At 46.6% G+C, this 21,714-nt stretch overlaps 1 protein-coding gene across 11 annotated transcripts in view; it reads left to right on the top strand.

Annotated features, from left to right (window-relative positions):
- Positions 1–21,714, top strand: part of LOC119396219 (E3 ubiquitin-protein ligase UBR5) — a 116,607-nt gene that overhangs the window by 62,722 nt on the left and 32,171 nt on the right. For 9 of the 11 annotated variants that reach the window (XM_037663328.1, XM_037663322.2, XM_049417005.1 and 6 more), the window contains 12 exons: positions 837–1,003; positions 2,318–2,495; positions 5,980–6,135; positions 6,546–6,663; positions 6,743–6,850; positions 7,439–7,684; positions 13,372–13,670; positions 13,793–14,009; positions 16,196–16,419; positions 17,065–17,313; positions 18,030–18,437; positions 18,787–18,980. In XM_037663328.1, coding sequence (XP_037519256.1) covers positions 837–1,003; positions 2,318–2,495; positions 5,980–6,135; positions 6,546–6,663; positions 6,743–6,850; positions 7,439–7,684; positions 13,372–13,670; positions 13,793–14,009; positions 16,196–16,419; positions 17,065–17,313; positions 18,030–18,437; positions 18,787–18,980 — 2,564 coding nt within the window. The remainder of the gene's footprint in view (positions 1–836; positions 1,004–2,317; positions 2,496–5,979; positions 6,136–6,545; positions 6,664–6,742; positions 6,851–7,438; positions 7,685–13,371; positions 13,671–13,792; positions 14,010–16,195; positions 16,420–17,064; positions 17,314–18,029; positions 18,438–18,786; positions 18,981–21,714) is intronic. The other 2 variants (XM_049417006.1, XM_049417001.1) reach the window with 1 other exon arrangement.

Raw genomic sequence — 21,714 nt, 5'->3', positions numbered from 1 at the left:
TTTTTTTCGCTAGAAAAATGGCCGGCACCTGATTGTTTGTCCATCACAATGTAGCAAGCGAGTTTTATGCCAGCATGCAGACCGTGGCTGAGGCTCTTCAGCTTCAACAGCTTCCATTATGTTTGATTTTTGTGACATTATGCGTGCATTGCTACCGAGTGCCGCCTCCGCTGTGGACGAACCGTGGTCGCTAAAGACATGATCCTAGCGTCTATGCAGTTGTGAAGGCACGCACGGTCTACATCCAGAGTGGAAACGAAGCTGCTGAGCAGCGCATTTGCTGCTGAACAAACCTGGCTCGCTAATGCACAATCATAGATGGTGACTGCACAGTTCTCAAGGCATGCGGTAAAGATGAAACTACTGCTTGTCGCAGCTTTGATCCCAATCTCTATTGACGCTATCATAGATTGAGCCCATGCAGCTCGCGTGTGTCGAGTAAAATTGAGTATGAAACAAGTTTGCCGTAGCCACTGAAGCCTTGGTTGCCAGCAACGCTATTGTGGTAAGATTGTGGATGGCGACCACTCCTTTGCGTCGCATATTTGCGGCGCTTGGAGTATCGTCCTCGAAGAGCTGGCAGACTCAGTTGTGACGAAATAACCTTAGACCTTTTGGACAGGAACATTTGTCACAATCACACTTCCTGTGTATTGTATGTTGAAACCAGTCACACAGTAGGTATTGTTTTCGAGCTTGTCACTTCACCTTGCTTTTCTCTTTTCTCTCCATTGTTTTCAGTTTTTTCTTGGTTCAAAGGTAATTAAAGTGCAACCTTACATGTAGAACATCCCTTCAAAACTGTAGTTCTCAGGGGTCCCTAATGATTATTGCAGATGCTGGACACTCTGCTTACCACTCTCGTGCGAGAGATCCAAAACGAAAACATTCCTGGCAGGGCAGCTGAAGCCCGGAAAGTCGCCCATCGCTTTGTGCGCAGTGTTACGCGCATTTTTGTGATCCTGTCCGCGGAAATGGCCCCCAATACAAGCCGCAAAAAGAGGTGAGGACAGTAGTCACATGGAGTATGTTTGATGCCTTTCTTGCTGAAGTGTGTGGCTTTTATTTTTCTTTTTTATGTTGTGTGGCAGCCTTTTATCAGTCTTTGCCTTGACAGAAGTCTGACATCTTATGCACCAGTTTGAATTATGTCATTGAAAGGATGTTCCTTTAAAATGGTCACTTTCACTTGTGTTTTGAGAATTAGGTTACATTTACTTTTGTAGTTTATGTGGTAGTTGGTGTACCTCTAATTCAAAAGCTATTTGGTGCTGAAGATTGTTGGCTAAGGGTAAATTATCGTTAGTGAAGCAAGTAAAAGTACGGTTAAACCCCTTCAACTCAAAGTTGTAAAGAACAGAGAGAATTTCAAAACTTAAGGGAGTCTGGAGGTCAGTGAAATTGCCAAGATAGTCTGCAGGGCATGCATAAACCGTGTGAAGCCTTTCTGGAATGGTGCAGGCAATGTTTTAAGTCGATCAGTTCACTTGCATCTGCACCGGGCAACCAATTTCACTGGTGTGGTTCCAGTTAAGGCAGAGAGTTGGGCTAGTTGGTATCGAGGAAATTTCGCTAGTACCATGACCTATTATGGGGGGGTTCAGTATGCTTTGACACTGCTGGTGTGGAAGTGGTACACATCTCATCTTGCGCTGGTACATGCATGGCCACTAGACCTGATTGCGTCTACTGCAATACCCATTAATCTACAGTTAAGTTAGTAACTGAAAGTCTGTGAAGTCTGCGCTTTATTTACCAAACGAAAAAACACTCGCTCATTGTGCATCTGTGTGTGTGTGCATTGTCGCATCAGCTGATTGGCTTGCTCCTGTGAGCCACACCAGCCCGGCAAGTGCAAGCGTTTGATTGAAGTGGAAAAGAATAAGCAGGAGCAAGACCGCCCACTGCAATGATCCAGTGTTTTTGGTGCTTGACTGCTGTCACGAAGGTCGTGGAATCGAATCCTGGTTGCGGCGCCACGCTTCTATGGAGACAAGATGCTAAAAGCCCATGTGCTTACATTTAGGTGCATGTTAAAGAACCCCAGGTGGTCGAAATTTCCAGAGGCCTCTGCTACGGAGTCTCTCATAATCATATTATGAGCAACATTGACTTAACGGTTATTTCGAGATATCGGAGTTCAAAGTTATCAAGGGTTCACTGTACCTCACAAAAGGTGTGCTATCTTCTCTCCCACTTCTCCCTTTCCAGTTCGCCACTTGCCAGGTAGGCACATAACTGTCATTTCCTGTCCCTGCGGTATTTAATTACATCGTGTTTCATTTTGGCTCAAAGTGTTGCCCCTTGTTGTTTGCAGCATGTCTGGCACAACGCAGCCACTGATGAAGTGCCGACGAGTGTTCCAGTCTCTAGTGACGTTGTCAGTAGAAGAATTGTGTGAGGCAGCCGATGCCCTGATAGCTCCAGTGCGGCTCGGTGTGGCTCGCCCCACAGCGTCCTTCAATCTGGTTTCTTCATGTATAGATGCCATTCAGGTAAGTTCTTGCAGCTTTTAAGGGGAAACACCATCCTCTGTAATAGTTCTGTGTTGTGGGCCCTGTTGTGTTTTCACATAGGAGGAAGTGTTTAAAAGCAATAGTCTGAAGTGGCTATTGCATAAACTTTATGAGGAGAGGATATTTGTGTAACGATCTCCTTACCATTTGCTTACCATACCCGTAGGTCAAATTTTAGATTACCAGTGGCTGTGCTCACCACTGTTGCCGTGTTGATTCTTCTCCTGGGCGCATTTTTGACCAATAGGGTTTTCTTTAACTAACGCTGTGGTTTATTCCATTCTTCACCATCACAACAATGTGACAATATTTTTATTTCTACTTTTTTTCAGTGCAATGTAAGCATTTTCCATAGAATACACACTTGACCCCGTAATAATGAACTTGAAGCAAGAACCGAAATTGCTTTATGTCTGTTTGTTTTACCCATGTATTGCCCTTTACTTTAATGTTTAAAATAAGGTACAAAACTTAAAATGCCGATCAAGACTGTGGAAAGTAATATGTTCGACATGAAAGCATGGGGCTTTTCATATTTCAGAGACGAATTTGGTTGGTTATATCTCTTGACAGGTCAATTTTTGTTAAAAAAGCGAATTTGAAGAAAAATTGTATTGTCACCATACATCCATTTCGTTATTATTAATTATAACGAGGTTTGACAATATTTGGTATTTTACAAATTTTATTAGCTATTGTGGCTTGATGTGTCCAAAACGTTCATCTTGAAAAAGCCTTTTTTTTTTTGTCAGCTTTATACGTATAGCATGTTAAAATTATCATATGCCATTAAAAATCAGTATTACTGACGAAATGTTTTGTTGCTTATGCTTTAATTCAATAGAAAGTTCTCCCGCTATATATATATAATAGACTTAATGCCTTCAGGTAGTATGCGAGGGATTATTGGTCAGCTGCCAACTCGTATAAAGATCACGTGCTACGTGACGCCAACAGGCAAAAAAAAGAGTGTTCCACACTCGCCGCCATGGCTGCGATTGGCGCTGACTAACACTTTTAGGTTTAAATCAACATATATACCCCAGAAAGTGGACGGGAGGATGACCGCCGCCGTAGCTCAGTGGTAGAGCATCGGACGCGTTATTCGAAGGTCGCAGGTTCGGTCCCTGCCGGCGGCAAGTCATCTTTTCGTCCACTTTACTTTCTTCACATTTATATTCTAAATACTACAGATAACACCCCCTGTACTTTCTTTGGCGTTATTGTCTGTTAGTTCTCATTAATATTGTGTCTAACAAAGATAAACGAGCCCTTGAAAAATCATCTGCTTTCCTTCATTCATAGCTAGGGTCTCGTCCTGGCAGACTTAATGCCTTCAGGTAGTATGCGAGGGATTATTGGTCAGCTGCCAACTCGTATAAAGATCACGTGCTACGTGACGCCAACAGGCAAAAAAAAGAGTGTTCCACACTCGCCGCCATGGCTGCGATTGGCGCTGACTAACACTCCTAGGTTTAAATCAACATATATACCCCAGAAAGTGGACGGGAGGATGACCGCCGCCGTAGCTCAGTGGTAGAGCATCGGACGCGTTATTCGAAGGTCGCAGGTTCGGTCCCTGCCGGCGGCAAGTCATCTTTTCGTCCACTTTACTTTCTTCACATTTATATTCTAAATACTACAGATAACACCCCTGTACTTTCTTTGGCGTTATTGTCTGTTAGTTCTCATTAATATTGTGTCTAACAAGATAAACGAGCCCTTGAAAAATCATCTGCTTTCCTTCATTCATAGCTAGGGTCTCGTCCTGGCAGACTTAATGCCTTCAGGTAGTATGCGAGGGATTATTGGTCAGCTGCCAACTCGTATAAAGATCACGTGCTACGTGACGCCAACAGGCAAAAAAAAAGAGTGTTCCACACTCGCCGCCATGGCTGCGATTGGCGCTGACTAACACTCCTAGGTTTAAATCAACATATATACCCCAGAAAGTGGACGGGAGGATGACCGCCGCCGTAGCTCAGTGGTAGAGCATCGGACGCGTTATTCGAAGGTCGCAGGTTCGGTCCCTGCCGGCGGCAAGTCATCTTTTCGTCCACTTTACTTTCTTCACATTTATATTCTAAATACTACAGATAACACCCCCTGTACTTTCTTTGGCGTTATTGTCTGTTAGTTCTCATTAATATTGTGTCTAACAAAGATAAACGAGCCCTTGAAAAATCATCTGCTTTCCTTTATATATATATATATATATATATATATATATATATATATATATATATAATATATATATATATATATATAGCTATATATGTAGCTTGTGTTCCAGACAGAACATCGAATTTTTCATGTCCTTTAGGCAGTGTAAGTAGAAAAATTTGCTATATTTCAGAATACATTTTCTCTTCATTTTTCAGTGTGACGTAAGCATTTCATGCTCATTTTGGTAAACCTTGTGTTTCACAAACTTGCGTATTACGCCATGACCTGTTAAAATTTATAGATCTTTGGAAAGCATGTTTTTGTATCTTGCAGCAAAATAACGCAAAGCGATGATGTTTGTATTAATTTAGTTAATATAACCATCACCATATACTCTATAAAAGTACTAAAGGGATGTAGAAGGGGCCTTCCTTGAGTATTATTAAGAAATAGTTAACTGCGTTTCACTGGTTTATGTGTGTGTTGTCTATGACACAAGACAGCGGCACCATTATAGGTCGTATTTGCACTGCTTCCTACAACATATGGCCGAGATTCACTACAGCGAGCTCAAAAGTGTGTGATGTTTTTAAAGTGAATTTGGGGCACCTACTTGGAAAGATGCTATCTCAGTGGGCAAAAAAAATTTTTGTAGGTCACATTTTTTATAAATTGGAATGCTGCAGCTTTTATGTGCCATTTGGTCGAGCCTTATGTGGTATATTTTATAATATTTTTTCATTTTATATTTTCAGTGTAACGTAAGCACTTCCTCAGCATTTTTGTAAGTTTTGCATGTGATAATTTACGTTCTGTGTCTCACCTCGACCTCCGAATTTATACTTTGGCTGTTCGCATCCCAATGTGTGTGATACGGTGTGACATCTTGGCCAATAATTGTGGTCTACCGGAACAAGGCACTTTCTTTTAAATTAAGCTGGAAGATTTTTTTTTTTTACTCCACAACGGTTATGAGCTGCAGCCTTGAAAACTTCCATTGGATGTTAGAAATTGAAGTGAAGAGCAGTTTGAACATATATTTTTGAATGTCTTCTATTCTTTCTTCTTATGTGAACAGCACATGATCGTAAGTATTTGCTGCACTTTCCTGGAGTCACATATTTAATAAATTAATGTTACGTATTGCAGCCTAACTTGTGTTTTTAAAATTTGTACATTTGGGGTGCTTCCCATTTATGAGGCATTGCCAACACTCTAACTGGATATGCGTTTATATTAGCCAGTGCCAGAAAAATGTTCTAAGTAGAAGATATACACGTTTGTTCGGTGCTTACAGGGAAGCGAGGAGCTATTTGTTGTTGAACCCATTGTGCCCCGTGCCAGTCAACCAGAGATGGTGGCATCACCAGCTGAGCCACCCTTGGGCCAAAATCCTCTGTCTGCCAGGCAGCCACTGGGGCTCAGGGATGCGTTGGATGACGACGAGGCAAGCGTAAGTGACGCTGGCTTTGTTAGAGTTTACACAGCAGAGAAGTGCTGCAATGGGTGTAACGCCTTAAAATCTGTTTCACTTGCCAGTGCAGCGAGTCACTTTCATGTGGCTTTAAAGCAAATTGCACTGACAGCCCCTAAGGAGCTACGTAGATGTTGCTAATAATTGCTCAGCAAAGTGGGCCTGTCTGATACGGTAGAGATGTGAGCACTCTATAGTATTCGTTTCGTGCGGTATTCATTGCTGCTAAGCGTTTCAAAGATTGAATCGACTGGGACACTATTAAATTTGGCATTTAAAATTTTCAAGTATTTTCGCGCCCCTAGTTCACACTTGTAAATCCAGGATACGTTTACTAGCTTTATTGCTTGTGGTTTGCGATCATTCATTTGTTTTTGTGGTTCGATTAGGTTGATGTCGTGGATGGAGCTGTTGGCGAAGATCCAGATCACGAGGAAAGTGAGCGGGACGAACGGATGGAAGCCTCGGAGCATGATGGCACGCCAGCCCATGAGCACAATGACGAAGGTCTGTAGAGTTGTGCGTGTGCGCACTTTTGACTGGAGAAGGCAGTGGAAGTGTTTGTTAACGAAGGGTTTCTGTGCAGAGAGTGACAGCGACAGTGACCCTGACAGTGCATCGTACCAGAGCAACCAAGACAATGCCAGCGCCCAGCGGAGCGCCACAACTGGTGCCACGGCAGGGTCCGATGCCGGTACGCATGTCAATATGTTTGTTGCAACTTAAGGGTCCAGCTTTCATTATTTTAAACCAAGCTTTTGTAACTCGCAGATTTTAGTGGCGGCGTTCTATGCGAAAAAACCCGGCGCCAGCTAGCGTACAGAAATGCAGCCCACGGAGATGCGCCGATCGCGTGCATGTTTGTATGCTCCATTTTCCGATAATTGATACTGTCACAATTGTGGGCTTCTCGGCGATCAGTGGTTTCTGATATGGCAGTCTGGTCTTTTATCAAGGTGACTTGTCATTTCTCGTTGCCACATTTCATTGTGGCCTGGATATGAACGTGTAACCTTTGTTGTGGCCTGTAGCAACTGAAGTGTTGTACTGCTAAGCATGTGGATGAAGGTCCGATTCCTTGCATGGAGGAAGGAAACATTTGCTGGGAGCATTGCGCAGTGCAATAAAAAGAAAAAGTACTATGTCAGGCATGCAGACTCAAAGCTTCGACCTCCCCCCCCATTTCCCGATACGGCAAGGGCTCCTGAATTTTTTAAAGGTGCAATCTGTCTGGAGACAGAGGTTGCTGCGTGTCAGGCTGAACACCTGTTAATGCTTGCAGAGGACGAGTCTGCTGAATCATCCAACATGGAAGAAGAGGAGGAGAGTGAGGCGGGCGACACCGAGCCTGACACGGAGGAGCTGGCACTGCTTGATGAACAGCTGGAGCGGCGAGGGGGACCGTCCAGCAGTGGTGGCGGACCGGGGGGCCTCGGAGGCTCGCGTCCAGGCAGCCTGGCCCCCCAGCATCTACAGTGGGCCCTGCGCCAGAGAGACCCCGCTGGCCGCTCGCATGTCACCTCTTCCGGTGAGCATTGCTTTTGTCTTTTACGTGGTTTGCCCGTAGTTCTCAAAGCATATGAGCGCTTCGAAGAAAGGCTGAGTTTCCTCACTGGGTGTCCACACAATACTTTTCGTGTTCCTGGGAGGGACTACCATGTTTCACTCCAATATCATGTACAGTCGACTGCCGATTTTCGGGACGCCCGATTTTCCGGACATGCTCGAAAATTCGGACGTTTTCACGGCACCGTCACCAGCCCCATGGACGTCACTGTATAAGAACTTCCAAATTTCAGATGCGGAAACTCTTCAGCGTCCGATTTTTCGGACTTCCTGCCCCAATTGCAGGTCCGAAAGGCATTAATTGAAGCCCCCACCTTTGCCGCGTCTATCATCTCGTAGGTTCGAACCAGCGCTTTCGCGACTCAAACTGTTTGCGACAGTAGCAGAGTCTGAAAGTCAGCTTTGCTGCAATGCTGAAGTGTCATGGGGTGAAGCAGACAAGAACTTCAAAGGGGCCGTTACCACAGCACCGCACGGCGATGTCTTTACGCATAAGCAGAGGAAATGCACGAAGGCGTGATGGCGGCAGGCGGCAAACGTGCCGGTACGACTTAATCGCTGACAACCCTTACGATAAGCATCTTCAGTTTACGGCTCGGTAGTGCATGTGGCCTAGCGCAGTTGGATGCGTACTGTACACATTTAAGGGGTGACGCGGCTTTCGTATCGCGAAAAATGGCAAAAAAATCCATTTTTTGAAAATCACATTTTCAGTTTCTGTAGCCCTTTTTATATCCGATTCCAAAATATCTTCACCGAAAACCGCGTAGAAGTGCTATAAAAAAATTGTTGCGCCTGCCGAGGTGGCGAATATTATTGGGGAAATCGCAAAAAAACACTGATTTTCAAAAAATCATAGCTCCGCAACGATGCCACCGGGCGCCGATATCTTGGGCTCATCGGAAAGCTCATTTCTCCGTCTTCAAATTCCCCGCCGCAGCTGGCTCCTCCCTTCGAAAACAAGCGCACAAAAAGCAAATGTTCGAAGGTCGTTTCGAGCCCTCCGATTGGCCGTGTCCGCCATGTTGCCCCAGCGCGCCTCGCCATTGGTCCGATGCTCGCTCCGGGAGATCGTCGTCTGCAGCTCGTGCGTCTCGAGCTCACGGCTGTCGAAAGTCGTGCTACTTCGTTGCGTATTCGCAATCGCTCTGTGTTCACGGTTCGACGATAACTTTGAACAAGAACTGCGTTTTAGTTTGGAGCTACTAGCGGAAGCTCGGTGGGATTACGATGGCGCGCCGCACTCGTAGCGAACATCGCAAACGCGCGTCTCGGACCGACTCTCCAGCGTTGACTCATCGAATCCGTGGTTGGAGGTTCTGCTTATGCGCACTTCGGACGTCCTGACGAAGATGATCGCAGGACGACTCTTTGTACTCGCGACCACGCATTACGTACTTTGAAACATCGGGCACCGCGGCCGGCGCGTCTACTGCTCGGAGTCGTCACTAGGCCTAACTCCGCTCACGGCGTCGGCACGCGAGACGAACCTCGAACTTTGCGGGCAAGAACAACGCGTTAGCGGACTCGCGGCAGTGTGCTTCTTCGCAAGGAACGAAGCGCTTCCCCCGCGGGCTCGGTACAGCGGATGGTCATTTTACGCATCGGCAGCGGACCCCACGGCCAAGCTCGTCGCGCAGCGGGCGCGCGTCGGCGTCCCCAAATGCGAGGCCAAACACGTTGCGCGCATATTTTTCGTCGCCACACCTAGGCATATTGCGCATCGTCACCGAATGCCGCCACCCAGCACATCGCGTGCCGACTTCCCGGACTATGCGGCCGAGCACTTAGAGGTGAAATAAAGCACTGGTGATGCAATTTAGGCGCGCTTGGGGCCGTGCTTGGTATCGCCGTAAGCGCTCATGAATCATCTGAAAAAATAATAGCCTCGCAGAAAACCGTGTCCGCGACCGAGTGAATGATGAAGCGCATCGCAGGCGAGGTTTACAAATTAGCTTGACGAGTGAAACAGGGAGATGAATTCATATCTGCCCTGTTCGCGTCTTGAATAAACTGCTAAGGAATTCCTATTCCACCAATGTCTTGGCCATAACTGCCTGTTATTTAGGAGGAAGGGATAGGTTGTCATGATGAGAGCCGCTCTTAGTATCCTATAAAAATGATTCAGTGATCAATTGCAATCAAGACTTAATTATGTTAATGAGAGCATGAATACAAGAAAGCTGGCAAATCATCATAGTACATGACCTACTTGCATTACAATATCTTGTTTTTTTGTCATGTCTATTACACCACCTCATAACTTCATTTAACATTCATGCTACATGTTCTTTGTATATCAGAAAAGGATTTTAAGAAAAAAGAAAGAAAACAAAGGCACAACAGATGAAAGGCCACATGTGCAGGAGGTCCAACCTTATAAAACACCTTAAAGATCACAATCTTCTTGTGTTTTAGAGAAGCAAGGCACCTCAAACTAAAGACAGGGCACTCAAGAAACTGCAAATTACGAAGGACTCAAAAGATTACGACACCAGTGCCTTTTGATGAAGTAATATCGTTGGTACAACTAAAAGCCGTTTTCTCAAAACGACTTTTCTTGCTTCCTGCTTCGCTTGTTCCGCTGATTTCTCACTGACCGCTGGGTCTATTTCAGTTCCGTTTTTTCTTCTATATTCCTTGAAGCACAGTTCAGGGCGTGACATTCTTGCTTTTTCAGTATGGCCTTTTGATAATTAGCTTTTTGACGAGTTGCACAAAGCCTCGATGCCTGTTGCACAATCACCTCATGAAAAATGAAAACTAAAAAAAATTTTGTTGCAAATAAAAAAATCTAAGAATGTCATGCCCGCAATCAGACATCTTAGAATGCATGGCACTTTGAACGAGTTTCCTATCGCATTTTTTAAGCGAGTCGGACTCGGAACAAGAGCAGAAGGTGAAATATATTGTACATCAAAAAGTTGTAAAGATATATTCATGAAATTTCTACAGTAGCATTAAAAAAACAGTTCAAATAAGTGTGCCAATTTTCATCAAAATCCATGAAGAAATAAGAAAGTTGGTACCGAAAGCCACGTCCCCCCTTAATAGGCAAGAATCGAAACATGCCGCGCCGCCATTCACGATGCCTTTTTGTGCGAGACCGCTAAGTGCGCTGCACAGACGCGTTGCCTTCACGAACGAAACCAGCTCGCCATCGCCGCACCCGTGTTTGGTCAGGAACGGAGTGGGCATCACTAACTCTTTTATGACAAATGTGTGCGTACGGTACAGCAACAGTACAGTGACGGCGACCGCTTAGTTGGCGGTGTGCTGCGCACAACTAGAAATGATCGGCTTCACACGGCAGCAAATGCTGTGTATCGGCGGAGATTCGGTGATGTGTGCGCACATCGTTTACGTGTGTACACGGATTGGGGAAAGCCGGACGAGTCGACTGCCGTTCCACCACAGTCTGTGTTCCGCGTCATCGGTTCCAAACGCTACATGCGAGAGAGCCGTAATCTATTTCGCGCTTTGCTGGTATCAGCGGTGCTAATCACGAGGCGCAAATTTGCAATGGGCGGTTGGCACGTAGTTAAGTGGGGTTCGCGGCAGGTACCGAATGTATTTGTGAGAGCCTGGGCTCTCACCAAAATGCCTGATAAGTGTACCGGGAGGCACTAAAGCTATTTCGGACGTGCCTGTGGTGATTTTAGCGCTTGAGCAGAATAAAAAATTTGCAGTGGCTTAGCTCGGCTATGCCAGGATATACGTAGCGTTAGCAAAGGTTCAGCTGATTATTCTGAGCTTTCCAGATTGTCTAGGATTAGCTTGATTGTCATGCTTACTGCTGCTCCAATGACACACATTCAGCCACATCGTTCAGAACCAGTAGACCTGGTGGCATGGCTGGGTAACGATACCCATTGGTAACGCTAAAGAGTGGAATGTTCTGCTTAACGAGAAAGTTCTTGCACGTTGTACAGACCCGCGCCACGGTTTCACCCCACTCAGGCGCCGCCACTAAACTCAACGTTTCACGCATGGCACTACTTAGCGCCGTCAAGTCTTTCATGTGCCATAGACTTTCACACACATCGCACACGTATCCAAACGGATTGTTTACGAAGTCCGTCTCGAAGGTCCGAGTCGCACTGGCGCTTTCGCTAAGTTTCACAGTATAGGCAGTCGATCGGCAAGCCTTGACGTCATCGACGGTGTCTTGTTGTTTCTGCTGCAGAGGTGGTCGGGCACGTCGCTCAGCATCCTGGCGACGCCGCTTTGCTAGACGTTCCTCCCTTTCCTCCAGTGTCTCTGCAGCACGTTTAGCCTTCCTCTGTTCATTCTTCGTACGCTGAACCGCTAATTGCCAGGCAACTACTTCGGGATCCGATGACATAAGCTTCTCAGCTCTTCTGCGCCGTTGAGCAGCATTTGCGCTCTCCTTCTCCATGGCGTTACCCACCTGCAAACGCCAGTCAGAGGCGCTATGAAGCGGCACCAGCGCATTGTCAGACGGCAACTGCACAGCGAAGGCAAATAGCTACGCGCGCCATGGCTACGACGTCACCCCTCTCGAATGTGCAGAGCAGCAGCGGCGAGTCGCGCGCGCCAGCGCCAGTCTGTCTGCCTGGCCACGACGCCACTCCTCCCGCTCTCTACCACCAGCAGCGGCGAGCCGCGCGCAGCGGTAGCAGAGAGCGCGTAAGATGCCGGCTCCGCACTCATCCTCGCGCATGCGCAGCACGGCTCATGATGACCCACGCGAAATCGGCTCCGGCTAGGCAAGTGTAGCTAACACTACAAAAAGCATGAATTCGTTTTTTCGGACCGCCCGATTTTTCTGACGACTTCGTGGTCCCTAGGGAGCCGAAAAATCGGACGTTGACTGTGCACATTTCTGAAATAGAAACTTTGTTGTGTAAGCAATTGCCTTAGCCAAGTAGTGTTATTCTCTCATGACCGCCTCCAATTTTCCATGGCGAAAGAAAAGCTGCTGTGGCAGTGTTGTATTTTTGCAGAAGAAGAAAAGTGAGTAACACTTCTTTAGTCACATATGTGCACTCGCTTTCATACCTTTGGCAGAGGACTTACAGTAAGGTGCTAAAGTACTAGGGTGGTGCACAAACTGCATCACTGTGGAGTCAAGAGTGCACAGCCATGGTGGATGCTTGTTTTCACTCGTGGCAACGCTCACCGTGAATAGATTCCTCAGCAAACAGAAAATGCTTAACATGGGCATTATACTGTGAGAAAGCACATTTATGCAATTAAGTTGCTGCCACAGCAGCAGAGAGACTTCATTATTCACCTAACACTATGTGAGGATTTACACTTCTTGCCTGCTTGCCATTGCTGGTGTGTATTTTTTTACAAATTGATTAGGGTGTGCACAGAAGCCCAACGTTTCACTTAGTGCCACCATGATGTTAGAGTATTGAACAGGTGCCAAGGGAAAGGAAGCATAGTCGATGATGGTGGAGAATTGGACAGTGTAATGAAATTAGTCAATTTGGAGGCGCAAGATGAAATTGGCTCGTGCAAGACTGGTGCTTATCAGAGAATGTTGGGAGAAGCCTCTCCCCGTGTAATTAACATAGATGTGTCGATGATGGCAAGAATGATAAAGGGCACACAGTGGTTTTTGAGGCGAGATTTGCGGTGTGCGTAGCTTGACAGTGGGGTGTGCCTCGTTCTGGGAAGGGTCGGTTTCCTTGGCAGGGACGGGCGGCCTGGTGTACATCGACCCGGGCTCGCTTCGCCGATCGGCTGCCGTGGCTGCGGCGGCAGCCAGCGGTGCCAGCTCGGGCTCGTCCGTGGCTGCCGCTGCTGCTCTTGCGCCCGAGCTGAGTCCCGGCACGACGGCCGTGGGGCTGGCGCGAGCTTTCGGGGCAGTTCTGCGTCAGGTTGCCGACCTTCTTGGCTCTCTGCAAGATAACCAGGCTGGCCTCGGACTTCCCAAGATGCTGGAGGTCTCCTACCAGGACACACTCAACATGCAAGTGAGTAAACCATAATCTGCACTGAGCTTGGGTTTGTGCACATCTGGCTTCCAGCCTTGGTGTTGTTGACACAGTATTTTTGTGTCGGTACTCCTTTAAGAGCATTAAATTTGCTCCGGCAGGCCTACTTGGATTTCCACCTAAAGCCCACTTGGGACTGGCTTGTGGCTGTCATGGACTCCACAGAAGCCCAGCTTCGCTTTGGCTGTGCCCTGAGCAACCACTCAGACCCAAGCAGCACTCTGGCAGCTCCACGTGCGAGGAGGGGACTCTTTGAGGACCGACTGGTCGCTGCTGGAAGCCTGGACGGCCGCCGGAGGAACCGCCTTACAACCTATGGTAAGTTGATGACAAAGGGCACCAGGCTGAGTTAAGGGGAGACGTGGGTCTTAAAAAATGGTTTTTTAAAAGTTGGGTGAATGGCATGAAATTTAATACACTTATTCAGCTTTTTCTGCAGATTCAAAATCTCTAAGTAGATTTTTAATAGCTGCATTAGAACAAAAGATGTGCAATTTCTAACACATATTTAAGCATATTTCTTACGGGGATTTTTGGCAACTTTGCTTTGTCAAACGCAAAAATAAAGTATGTGGCAAGATTGCCAGGAAGCTGGTCTAGCCGGTGATGCTATTTATTTTCTTATAATGTTGTTCACCAAATTATAATTCTCGATTATCAGAAATAGTATGCAGCAAAAAAATCTCACTCACATTTACGTCTATTTATTTTGCATTCAAAGTTTCTCGAAGACAATCGGATTAGCATCACCGGCTAAACCAGCTCTCTGGCAGCCTTGCCACATACTTTGTTTCTGTGTTTGACAAAGCAAAGTTGCCAAGAATTCCCGTAAGAAATATGCTTTTAGAGATTGCACATCTTTTGTACTAATACAGCTACCAAAAATCTAATTAGAGATTTGGAATCTGCAGAAAAAATGGGATAAGTTTGTTAAATTTCGTTCAGTTCACCCAGCTAATAAAAGAAATAAAAAAAAGACCCGCGTCTCCCCTTAAAGAAGTTTGTTGCATGGTAGAAGCTGTGTACCGGTCCACAATGAACATTTTTGGAGATGCTCTTTTACAGGCGTTTGGTGGTAGACCATGAAGCTGCCGCACTTTGTCATTCACTTTTGGTACCGTCCTTGTGTGCACTCTGCCCTGGTCCCACACTATCACCAGTTCAATGCAGTGCAGTAAAATAAAGCTACGAATTGCATCAACACACCAGACGAAAGGCTCCTCCATTGCCCACCTGCAATTGCTGTGGTCATGAAATGGAGCCTGAAACAAGAAAAAAAAAACGTGGCCGATTCCTCCGTCATAGGAATCGGTGTAACCCAAAAGTGAAATGTGTCTTCGCAGAAGTAGTGCTTATTGTGTAATGGTATATGAGAGCTTGTACAACGTCTGTTCGTGTTTGGCAGCTATAGCATCATTTGACGTGGATGCACCCATGTTGACGCCTGGTGTCATGTTTCCATCACGACGACTAACACCCATGATGATCATTAAACCGTTGTGGTAGCTGAAGTTGTGAACATATGTTTGAACACAGTGAATCGTGAATCCTGCGTAAAGATGACATCAACAAGCTCATAATCAACACTGGTACCCGATGTGCACTTCTTCAAAATGTCGTCAATTAAGGAGAGAAATGGCACGGTGTGCGCTTTCTAGTAATGGGTAACCGACGTCTGTGCTCATAAACATATTTATTTAAAAAATGAAGAAATCTGGGACGAAGACAGTCATATGCGAGCCAGGCCGCTAGCAAGAGGTCCGTGGGCCGCATGTTTGAGACCCCTGGATTATGCTGTTCTGCTGGTGAAACCGAATTAACATGATGGATGGGATGAACAAATCAACCGTGTGACATATGATATGAAATGCTGTAGATCACTTAGCAGCTAGCATTTGGTGTTATCAATGAATGGCCGACAGTGCAAAAGCACCAGATGCTGCTTGCGTTCACTTGATGCCGCCAATCTAACAGTGTGCACATTTGCCGCTAAGTCTGGTGGGCACATTTCAATTCAGTGAGCAACTTGGTCTCTCAAATGGCATTTTGCATTACAAAGGAAGGGCGGGCATGCAAACATAGATGCAGGAGACAAGAACGAGACAACACAAACACTGAGCGTTAACTCATGTTTGTGCTGTCTTGTTTTCTTCTCTTTGTCAGTGTTTTCACACACAACCTCTTTTGAGATGAATGCTTACCAGCTAGCTCAACTTTCTGTCGTTTGAAGGCATTTTGCAATCGGTAACTCTTTTATCAAAAATCTCCGACGGGGATTTGGCATTAGGCTATATCATAAATTCCTTCTGGGAGAAAATGAGCATGACAAGAATGGGTGATGTATGCCCTCATGATGTGCAAATGCACCAGGTCATATCGTGATTTGCTTTGTCGTGTGAATGTACAGCTTTTAGGTTGTAGGTGTGAATATGCAGCTTGTAGGAACACGAGCTTGTTGGTTGTTTGAGGGAAGAAAAAGCAAGTGTTACTTTCATGTGCTGCAGGTTCGGAAGGAGTCTCTGCCAGGAGGGATTTCCTCTCTTACGCACTGTCGCTGATGCGTGCTCACAACAACGAGCACTTCGACTCCTTGCCAGTGATGGATGTTGCTTCGTTGAAACATGTTGCATATGTCTTTGACGCGCTCATATACTTTATGCGTGCGGGAGCGGATGACTCGGACACACCGCGTGATGGATTTCTCCTGCTGGATCCATGGTATGCGGAGGTAAGCACTTCTGATTTGCACTTCTCTCGATGGTTTCAGTTTCAGGAAATTTGGTCTGTTTTTGTAAATTTGGGCTAAACAGAGGCTGAAGTCATAACATCAGTTAATCGATTTCTAGAACATCCTGTCTGTTGGATTACCCGATGAATCTGCACCAAATATATCGCCAAACGTAAACATCCAACATTCACTTTAATCCTTGAGTGAAATGTTCTTGCGTGGTAATTTTTGGGACTAGGATTGTTTTTGCAAGATTTTGTGAGAATCTCCATTGGGTCCGTAGAATTTTGTGGCAGACAGTGTTCTTGGCGCTGAACAAAGATGGCATCTTGGCACGGTGCCAGGAACACTCGGTTATGTTTGACTACATGTCAGTGGGAAGACATGTGAAAGTGATGGCCCAAGAATGCTGCCCCTGCTGTGAGCAAAATGTTGTGGGATGGCCATGGCAGCTACATTGTATGGGGGGAGAATGCTAAATGTTGCATAAAAGAACACAGTGCAGTTGTACGCAACTTCTATCCCTTCATTATTGTGTGTCAGACAATTTGGTCGATCGGTCAACCACCTGTGTTATGGTATGGCCTGCATGACAAGTAGGTCTTGTCTGCCACGCATTGAGAACAAAAAATAACCCTCGTGCAGGACTACAATGAAAATGAAGACCCTGAGGAAGAGGCTGGTGGAGGTGGCTCGGCCATGCAGGTAGACATGGACAGCTGCTGCGAAGAGGACACTGCGGCGGGTGCCTCGGGTGCAGCGGAGGGTGCCTCGGTGAACACGGCAGCTGCTGGCAGCAACCGTGGACGTCGACACCCCTTCTTCCAGCGTTCGGACTCTACCCTCTGCCTGGGCTGCCAGGCTCCGGACCCCTTCAGCACGCCACTGGCACAGGTACGGGAATCTGCCTCTGCTGGGCTAGAGAACTGCAGTTTAGCACTTAAAACCAACATTCTGTGGCATTGAAGGGAAAAGGGCAGGCAATCTGCGATGCAGCCAGTGTTGGAGGTTGTCACAGTTTCGGAGACACATTGAAGCGAGCGGTAATGCACTGTGTTGGCTCACTTTCTGCACTGCTCATCACGCCAGCACGTTGACTTCTAATGTTCATGGCCATTGAATGATATCTCTTGGGTGACGTTCATCTTGTGCCACATCCTTTGTAAAACTATGAACCGGCTAGCCCAACACACTACCTTGTTAATCAGTATCATTAACTGTCATCTTCCATGGGACTTATCTTGGATTGCCAAATCGGCATTGCCTCGACTTCCATTTCACACTGTGCAGACGTCTGATGATTATGGGCTACAATTGTTTATTGAAACCTAGTGCGGGTTCATGGCAGTTTGAAGTGTGTTAGTATATGTGTGGAAGTCTGGGTGATTTCACAGTGTCCAAAACCACCATCCGTTTGTCCGTGAATTTTACCATGAGGTATAGCTTTGTGCTGTTATGAGTGTTGCCCCCCTAGGTGTAAACTAAAGTTTGCTGTTATTGTTCTTCTGGTGCAGTGCTTGTCACTGAATGACCTGTGACACTCCGAAGGCAACTCTGCCTTGACTCTGTTGTTTCTCACCGTAACCTATTAATCCGCCATACGCACGCAGGCCTTGCCACTAGCTGACCGACCTCAGCTTCTGACACCGACGGCAACACGCCAGGAGCTCTTTGGGGCACCTCGCATACCACAGGCCTCTAGCGGAGGCGAAGGGGGACCCTCGCCTCTCCTGCCCCCTCGGCTGGGCCTCTCGAGGGCCTCCGGGAGCAGCCTGCTCACAAGCACGGGACGTGTAGCCGAGGTCACCCGAGCTCCCATCATTGTAGCCGCGCCGTCGTCGACGCGCAAGGGCGTGCTTCCCACTGCCGCTGCATCAACGAGCACTGCGCCAACCCAGGAGGGTCCTGCTATCATTCCAACATCATCGGGGCTCGGTGGACCCTCAGCACTGCCCTCCACTCAAGGAAAATCCAGCGTCATCGTCCTTGCTGGCTCGCACCGGAGCCAGGGGCAGTCGGTGAGGAGGCTCAGATTTCTGTTTTTATTTTTCCCCGTGTTAACATAGTGGACAGCAGTGTGAACACTTGGAGCCTTGTTCACAACGTTATATCTACTACACGTTAAATAATACTCCGTGTAGGAGCCAACGCATCAGTTCTTGAAAAGGAATTTTCACTGTGATCGGCGCCTTTCTTTCTTTTTCTTTTTCAAACCAATCTAAACTCATTGAGTTTTCAAGTCTTACTTGTGTAGAAAACACCAGATAAACAGTGTACACAGCCATGTTCAAAGGTAGGGTCAATGCTTGTTTGCTGTGCCAACCAGGTATGTCTCCTTACCTTGTCGTCTTCAATTTTTAATCACAGTCTTCAGACGGCCATGTTCCCACATCCTATTCTGGTGCACCTAGTCCTGCTGCTGAAGTGACAGTTACCTCAAGCAACACGTTGCCCTCACTAGCGAGAGCAGAAGGAACATCATCAGCAGCAGCCCCATCTGCCAACCTGGCAACTGCACAGTCAAACTCAAGCAGTGGGATTGGCAGCATGTCATCTTCAAGGTGAGCATTGTTGTTGCTGAGCTTATTTCCAAGGAACAGATATCTTGTACCAGGATGACATGGTCACTTTCAGTCACGATTGAACACGACCTAGATTAGGCCCGATCCTGACCAAGTTATTGTAATCTGTGCATCATGATAAGGCTCTTTAACAACGGTTTAGCCGACGTCTAGAAATGACGCCGGTTTGCTAGATAATTCTAGAAACATTAAACATGTTCAATAAAAAGCATACTTTTTATACACCAGAGCACGCCTGTCTCGCACCCAGGCTGCTGGCGAGCCGAGCGGATACTCTCGCACCCAGACGCTAGGCTGACCGGGCTGCCGAGGCGCGCGCGGGCAGCACCAAGTAAACAGGGCAAGCTGCAGTTCTGAGGCTTTAAAGTGCGAAAAAGTACCCGTTCACGCCGCTTCACCGTGTAAGAGCTCGTCTGGGCACTACTGCGTTGTCTTTGGATGCCAAAACAAGCAGCGCAACAAGAGGATATTAGCGTTGTCTGCGACGATTACGACGCGCCACGGAAATAGTGCCGGTGTGGTGTTTTAAGCTTCGCCGCGAGTGGATAACTGTGATTCAAGCAAAAAAACTAGGAGCCGAGTGAAAATGCGCGAGTAAGTACACTAATTGCGTGTATTCTGCAGTGTGATGCCCACCTATTTCATTTTGCGAACCTGATTTGCGTGACACGCAGCTGGGTTGAATGCAGGCGCGAGCTTTGTGTGGGGGTGCACTTCATACCTTTGAGCGTTTCCTTTGACGAAAGTCTCGTGCAAGGTAGTGCTTTCAGGGCCAAGCAATCAGCATGCTTTGCCACTTTCAACGTAGTATTAAGCTTTAGTGATTTGATGGCATCCACGCCTTCGAGATTTCGTCTTCAAAAGATAATAAATGGCACGGTGCTCCTCAACAGCTGGTCAGAATTTCGTGCTTTCATTGCAGCGTTTGATGTCCCCAAATTTATTTGGACACGAGGCATCCAGCTGCACATAATACATATATTGGCACGTAAGTAAACAGTACTCGCGCCAGTGTCCTTTACGTCGCAGGCGTAGCTAACCGGCTTAACTAAGAGTAGCACAGTTTCGCTTGTAAAGCATCATCGTTACATGAATAAAATCGCGCAGGTAGCTTCCAAATGGGATCGCTGAACGATACTGCAGGTTATACTCTCTGATAGCACGCTTTTGTGAGCAAGACGCATTATTGTAAGAGCGCTCGTGAAACAAAAATTACGTTCCGCGAAACTACCCGTAAAGCGTACTCTAATTATTACGCGATGCATGCTGAAATGATCACATTCCACAAAACTTTGTGCACAACTTGTAATATGGCGCAACAAAACATCGTTTCACTCTTTCGCGAGCTGCACTGCAATTACGATTCACGCGTACCACAGCGAGAACGTTTTTTTACAAATGTAACAGCGTACGTATCTGACGAGGTGGCTTCCGCAGCTCACTCAGCAGGTACTGTATACATTGTGGACTTGCATGAGCAAGATGTTCTTGATGTTCCAATAAAATCACCGAAAATGTCCAGGCTGGAAAAGACGCGAAACACGCTCTCCGACGGGCTGAGTTTCGGGAGCTACACGTTTGCTCTGTGTAGCGTCTGCTGGCGTGGCAGCCCGCGCATGTTTTTCGTCGCGTGTGCGATAGATGGCGCGACGCGCGATGCAAATATGGCGATGCGCATGGAATTCTCTGTGTTCTGGTCTATAAGCAAGGACATACTTAACAATAAAGTAGAGCTGTGCAAATAGCAAAATTTTGGGTGCGAAGCGAATTCGAATATTGAAGTGTGAGTCCGAATCGAATTGAATATTTTTAGGATATTTCTAGAATATTTTTCGAATACTTCGAAGTATTTCGAAATTTCTAGAATATTTTTTAATATTTTTCGAAGCAAGAAAGCAGAAAAAAAAGTTAGAAAGAATTCCTAAGCATATTCTTATGAGGTAGCAACGTGAAAGTGTTTCTTTCCGCTAGGTTGATGATGCACTGGCGGGGTGGTGTTTCATAGTTGTCTTATCAAGAATGGGGCGATGTAGAGGCCGAATTCTATTTATGTACATGATTTCGTACAACCAAAGTGTTGCCGACAACACTCTACACGTGATAGGCAAAGATGCCATTTCCTCAGCCTCTCCTCCTCTTTCAACTTCTGTGGAAGCCCAACTGATGTGGCAGACAAGGGTGTGCTCCCTTCAAGTTCGGAGTTCCAAATCTGCCTCGTAGACGTCAATATATAAGAACATCTGAAATTTTGGATGCCAGAAAGCTTCGGCTTCCGATTTTTCAGACTTCTGCCCAAATTTCAGGTCCAAAACAGCATTAATTGAGCCCCCACCTCTGCCACATATTTAATCTCCATGTTGGAACCAAGGTTTTCATGAGTTGGTACGTTTGCAACCGTAGCAGAGCTTGAAAGGCATCTTTGCCGCAATACCTGGGTGTGATAAGGTGAAGCATATAGAAAATCTAGGGACCATTTCCAATTGGACGTTGACCGTGTCTTGGCAAAGTTCGACCGTAACAGAGCTTGAAAGGCAGCTTTGCTGCGATACCGGGATGTGATGAGGTGAAGCGTATTGAAAATTTAGGGACCACTTCTAATTGGACGTTGACTGTGTCTTGGCCACGGTGTGAGATATATACACTTTAGGTGAGGACACTCGCCAGACGCCATCGACCAGATAAAGTAACAACGCTGAGCACCCGTCGGTCCGCT

The sequence above is a fragment of the Rhipicephalus sanguineus genome, chromosome 6 (assembly GCF_013339695.2).
Source record: "Rhipicephalus sanguineus isolate Rsan-2018 chromosome 6, BIME_Rsan_1.4, whole genome shotgun sequence".
Lineage (NCBI taxonomy): Eukaryota > Metazoa > Arthropoda > Arachnida > Ixodida > Ixodidae > Rhipicephalus > Rhipicephalus sanguineus.
The sequence above is the reverse complement of the archived record's forward strand: the minus strand, read 5'-3'. Positions and strand labels throughout refer to the sequence as shown.